General features: G+C 43.6%; 1 protein-coding gene across 1 annotated transcript in view; it reads left to right on the top strand.

Moving 5' to 3' along the window:
- The window catches only part of slf1 (SMC5-SMC6 complex localization factor 1), a 29,396-nt gene that overhangs the window by 868 nt on the left and 22,528 nt on the right, over positions 1-6,000 (top strand). Inside the window, exons 3-14 of the mRNA XM_027277654.1 lie at positions 22-100; positions 202-427; positions 506-659; positions 1,074-1,196; positions 1,346-1,411; positions 1,937-2,083; positions 2,283-2,452; positions 2,572-2,706; positions 3,279-3,432; positions 3,598-3,766; positions 3,928-4,073; positions 4,848-4,960. Of these exons, the coding sequence (XP_027133455.1) occupies positions 22-100; positions 202-427; positions 506-659; positions 1,074-1,196; positions 1,346-1,411; positions 1,937-2,083; positions 2,283-2,452; positions 2,572-2,706; positions 3,279-3,432; positions 3,598-3,766; positions 3,928-4,073; positions 4,848-4,960 (1,682 nt within the window). The remainder of the gene's footprint in view (positions 1-21; positions 101-201; positions 428-505; positions 660-1,073; positions 1,197-1,345; positions 1,412-1,936; positions 2,084-2,282; positions 2,453-2,571; positions 2,707-3,278; positions 3,433-3,597; positions 3,767-3,927; positions 4,074-4,847; positions 4,961-6,000) is intronic.

The following is a 6,000-nucleotide window of genomic DNA, read 5'->3' as shown; positions in this document are numbered from 1 at the left end:
GATGCTGCGTCCATCTTCTAGGTCTATCAGCACTGCAGCACCCATCTCATAATCCCTCAGGTTTTGTCCAGCGAGAAGTTTTTGGCTGCCTGTGCTGCAGGTCAGTGTAAAAATAATTCACATCTGATTATTTTCATCACTGATTAATGTGTCGACCATTTTCAAACCCTGTTGCTGCTGCTGCTGCCCTCTCTCCACCAGGAAAGTGGGTTGTGACTCCAGACTATGTGTTGGACAGTGTTAAGAATGGTTCCTGGCTCGCAGAAGGACCCTATGAAGTTGCCATTTCCACATGTACCACATCTGCCTTCTACCCTGTCAGGCAGTGGAGGGAGAAGGTGGCCAGTGGGAGACTAAAAGGCGCCTTTCAGGGTTGGAGGGTCCTCCTCATGGTCCAAGAGCCCACTCGCAGGGCCATGTTCAAACGGTGAGGAGTCACACAGAGATACAACAATCCATCATAATGTGGCATATGTCACTAATCATGTTTTTTAATCTTTCTCAGGCTCCTGAAAGCAGGCAGGGCCAAAGTATACCACTGGCCTCCTCCCTCTCATGCCTCTGTCACACATGTCATGGCTAAACCCATCACAGAGGCCTCAAAATCCCACAATGCTCCCTGCTACCCTGTAACCCACATTGTCCAGCACCTCTTTGGGGTAAGTCAGAATAATTTTTGAAGCCAGTTTTGGAAAATGGATGCACGTGTCTTTAAAAGGTTCAGTGTGTAGTGTTGTAATCATTCGATTGCAACACCAGTGTAAAGGAGAAACAACACTTGAAAGGCCCTGTTTACAGTCAGTATTTCGTATATTTCTCTCCTGGGTCACTGTAGAAACATGCTGTGGATATAAAAAGCTCATTTTAAAGTAACAAAACCAAAAATATTCGTATTTTCAGGTGATTAAACATGCATAAAAACATAGTTATGAATATTATACTCCATGTCTGCCTTCTTCCCAAAATAGCAGCACCCAATCTTACACACTGGACCTTTTTTTTAAATGTAGGAATATTGGCTTGAATATGTGACTAAAAGTCCAAAACTGTCTTGTCTTTTCTTTCTTTGATAGAGTAATTGTGCGGATATGAAGTTCAACATAACGGATGATGAACTAACAGAGAGGAAGAAGGCCGGTTTTGTTGACCTCTCTAAGCTGGAGACAGAGCTCAGGGACTACGTGATCAAACAGGAGGTGTGTTTGTTTGTTGCAGAGAAGAATAGTTAGAATAGAGAGAATAGTTTCTAGTCATAATAAAAATAAACTTTGAGTTGGTCTATTCAATGACCTTTTTCGTTGGATGTATTTGACATTGATGGGTTTTTTGTTTTTTTGTGCTACAGGGCCGACCTCGACTGTTCTTCCTTGAATTTCTGGGTTACCGTGACCCATACCGGCCACAGTCACAGGTAGATATACATACCCACCCCCAACACACACATATACACACACACACTATCTTACATTTCTAAAATAACTATGTGTTTCATCAAGAAGATCAGGTCATTCAATTTCCTTTATGTCATCATTTCAATGGAAAGTGACATCTAGAGCAAGGGCGCATCATACTCCGGTCACCAATTTAACCACCACTGTCAGCTGATCTGAGAGTTTTGATTGGCAGGCCCATTAACGATACTCTCCACTGTCCTGTCCATGCCTTACCCAAGTGGATCTCCATCAGATTGCTATTATAAGTGCTCGTGTATTTCCATTCTCTACTTTGTGAATCCATATGCTATTTGCCAATAACAGACAGTCAAAAATGACCCCCAGGAACTTTTGATGCCCATTCTCTTCCTATTTCCATTACCCTTCTGCCCTTGCTTTTTTTTTTTCCTCCTCTTTCCCCCGTCCATCTCTTTGAGTGCAGTGTTTTCTCCTCCTTTCCCATATAACTCTCACGTTTCATCATTGTATTTTTATTCCTCCAGGCAACAGAAACAGACTTCAGAAATGTTGGTAGTATGATAGAGTGCGGGCTCTTCATTGAAGCCTTGGACTCAATCAGGAGTGCTGTGTTCCCAGGCCTATTGCCACCAGCGCCGTACCTGGTCTCCCTTTTAGAATACGCACAGCAGGTAGGACCAGAATTACCAGACTGTAGAAATCTCCACCTGCTGCTGTAAGAGCCTCAGGGGTTGCATGGAAGTAGAACATGTTTCATTACTTTTTTTTTTCTTTTTTTGTAGTTTGTTGAAAGTAGCTGTTGGCATTTGTTTTAGGTCATTTGGCTAAATATTCTCCAACTTCAGTTGTTGTCTCTTTATTATATCACAGGGAAACGCCACAACTGTGTTCCTGAAGACTTTCCAGCAGGTCATGTATAATCTGCTTATCACCAACCCTCCCTGGCTCGCCACCAGAAGAGTGAAAAAATATTTCACCCAAGTGTTGCAGTGTCCTCGATGTAAGACGGGCCTGTGGCCTTTTCTGGAGACAGCCATCAGGTAAACCTGCTGTCACACGAGATGGCCAGATTCTACATTTGTGATTGCGCGTTAAATGTTTGCAAACAGAGACAATCATTTTATCAATGCACCCTTTCTTTTCGTCTGTATTCATTCAGTTACTGCCTGTCTGGTGAGGTCACTTGTCACCCGCTCCCTGGACCTGCCCTGCCAACATTGTTACATTTTCATTGTGACCTCCTGGCATTTGTCCTAAAGCTCTTCCAAGGGGAACTCCACTCTCTCACCACTGGGTAAGAGCTTAGATATGTAGTGTGGGAAATAGGGCAGTCTTTTTTTTTGTTTCTTTTAAATTTCCTCCTTTCTGTTCATCAACAAAGCCTCTCATCAATCTTGCTTGGGACTTTTCCACAAAATCTCAACAGGTCATTACATTTTATCTGGTGTGTGGTGCAGCACAGAGGCGTGTAAGAGTAGTAAGAAATACATAATACTGTATTTTTTTCGACCAAACTAGGCTTAGTGATTGTTGGGACAGTGGAAAGACAAACCGAGGTCTTGCTGAGCTTTGTTTCTGTCGAATTTGAAAGTATTATAATGTTGCGAGTTAAACAGGTCATTGTAAAACGGCTGTTTGATTTGAACACAGCGATATGAATGCTGCTCTTTCCGGTTAAACAAAAACGATCGCACTCTTTCACAAAATGGTCTGTCTCTGTATAAACCCGTTGCATAATATTGGCAGACTTCTGATCCTATCAATGGCAAAAACAGGCACTTTTATTAGACGTACAGCCAGTTTCACTGCTCCAGAAAATACTGAAGTTAAGTTCATGCCACTGTTTTTGTTCTCTCTCTGGCTCAGGGATTTCCTGCTGCCTGAGGGAGCTGGTGTCTCTCAGTCTTCAGCTTCAGGATCTTTGCTGTATGGAACCTTCTGGACTGTGTGGGAGCGCGGCACGCTGTTGTCGCGAGCTGTGAAACAACTAACCCAGCTCTTGGTACAGGCTGCCGTCGAGGTAAATACTGTGGAACTTTTGCCTGACTCACTTTGCTGGATGGTGTGTTACATTGGCCAGCAGAAATGCCAGTTGGGTCAGATTTGTGGTCGGATCAGAAAAACAAAGTTACTCCTACTCTTACTCTTGGACTCTAACTGTGATTGTTATTTATTTTCTCTGAAGGACTACGGTGAGAGGGATGAGAAGCAGGAGCTGCATTTGGCAGACACTCTGCTGGATCTCCTCTCCGTGTTGGTGGAGTTCTGGTGTCAGCAGCACTTCAAACTGAACCAGAACCTGGTGGAAAAAGGCCTAAAAGACCTAGCAGAGCACTTTGCTGTTATTAGCCAGGGTAAGGTTTTTTTTTTACAAATGGAAAGAATGTCTTAGAAGAATATCTGTTTTTAGCTGCCCAAAAAGTTGAATCTTCTGACCAGGTCAGCTTGCTTTTCCTTTAGTTAAAACCAGTATGTGACACTGACAGTATGGCCTATGACGTGTTTTGTCCTGTAGATGTGTCTTCGGTGATTCTGGCAGAGCTGGTTGTCAGGATTCGCTCTACCAGACTGAAGTTGGTGATGGCCGATGCCATCTTCAGGAATCTTTGCTGCAGAAATGGATTCACAGTCGGAGATGAGCCCCTCTCTCTCAAGAAAATGGTGTGTGTGTGTGTGTGTGTGTGTGTGTGTGTGTGTGTGTGTGTGTGTGTGTGTGTGTGTGTGTGTGTGTGTGTTTCTTGTTCTTCACTCTATTTCCCATTACTTACCCACAGGAAACGCCTATGCTTTCATCAATCTTGTACTCATGACAGGCTTTGTTGCAATTCGAGTCGTGCGCCTCTTACTTGTGTATAAGTTATGAAGACATCGAATGATACTGTGTTGGTTTCATATCCAAACTAGAGCCAACTGAACTGAACAATCCAGTTGGGTCCCATTTTTCAGTTCATGTACTGTGAAAAAAATTCCTTTCAATTTGAGAGTGATTTTTGGCAAGAGCGTGCAAGACCTTAGTCATTCTGATAAACTACAGACACGCAGGGAGGTTTGTAAACACAGCAAATAAGAAAGTAATTGAGGAAACTAACTAGATTACTGTTTATGATAAGTACACCAGTTTTAATTACTTTCTTTTTTCCGCTGTGCTTTTGTGTTATGTTAGAACGGCATGAAACACAGATGTTCTGCATTAATTAACTTGGCAGTTTGAAAATTAGTATAGATTTTATTACAACTCTCTGCTACGGAGACAAGAATGGCTGGTGTGCTCTGCCCATTACATTACACTGCAGTAGAACATCTGGCTTTCTCGCTCACGCTTGGTGTCTTTGTGCCTCCTCAGTCCCCTGAAGACACACAAATATCTTGCAGTGTAAAAGGCACTGTATAACCTTGTGTGTGTGTGTGTGTTTCTCTTTGTGTGACTCCTGACAGGTGCTGTCCTACTTGCCTGCTCTGGGGACTTTGTCTCAGAGTCCCACTGGTGCTTGCCTCAGTCAGCCTGGACGCACCTCTCACAGCTGCACCAGCCGGGGGATTGGCTGCAGGTCAGTTACACACAGCTGTCTGTCTATACCACTGTTAATCTCTCAGGTACGTTTTCACAAGAGCCTGAAGCAGAACTTGTGAGGACATACTGTACATGCAGAGGTGGTGCGGGCTGCACTCGGGCCAGTAGTCTAGTCTAAAACTCATATTTTAGACCCTGCAAGTGCTTTCTCATTTCAGTGTCTAGTGCTAGACTACATTTTAATCTACCAAACCACAAGTACATTTATTTATGTTTAAAGATCAGCCAGGGAGTTTTAAATGGTGGTTTATGCAGTTCATTACAAGTCTGTTCCTCTTCTCACTTGTTCCCACTCTTATGACTCAGTGTTTTTAGGTGGTTAGAAAAAAACACTTTAAGCCAAGAGCCTTGGATTTAGATAGGCAGGAAAAACCTTGAGTGTTTGCACATTCCATGCTGCCTAACCTTGTTTTTGAGACAGTATCACGTCCAATCATTGCTTTCTCTATCATTGTGGTTTGTTGCTTCCTCAAAAGTTAGTTTCTTTTGGGTGTGTAACCTCATATGTGTTCCTGATCAGCTTTCACAGAGGCGGTGTAATAAAATCCTCCACTGTCTGTTATCCTCTCAAATTATTATCTGTCTCTCATTTGCTTTTGTATCTTTTTTATTGCATTGTGTGTGTCTGAAATAACAGAACTATTCAGCCGGCAGTCTACTCTGCCTCCATTGTCAGGTTTCCACTCATAGATTTAAGGGTAGAGACAGCATGAGGCAAAACGGGTGAAAATGTACAGGCCCGATGAGAAATGTGAGTGAAAAGGAACAAAGGAACACCTGGAGAGAAGATGAGTGTGTGTGGGTGGTTGGGTGGGGGCGAGGAGCAGAGATGCATGAATGGAGGGACTGAGGGAAAGCTGGAGAGAGGCAAATGGAGGTCAGACGGAGCGTGAGGAGTTGGCATGTGATGGGTCATGCCCAGGTCTGATCCTATCAGTGTGTGCTGGCTGACAGGAGGGGTGCAAAGGGAGGTTAGACCCCTCCTCACACACACACACACACACACACAACAGCGCT

The sequence above is a fragment of the Larimichthys crocea genome, chromosome III (genome assembly GCF_000972845.2).
Source record: "Larimichthys crocea isolate SSNF chromosome III, L_crocea_2.0, whole genome shotgun sequence".
In the NCBI taxonomy this organism is placed as follows: domain Eukaryota; kingdom Metazoa; phylum Chordata; class Actinopteri; family Sciaenidae; genus Larimichthys; species Larimichthys crocea.
The sequence above is the reverse complement of the archived record's forward strand: the minus strand, read 5'-3'. Positions and strand labels throughout refer to the sequence as shown.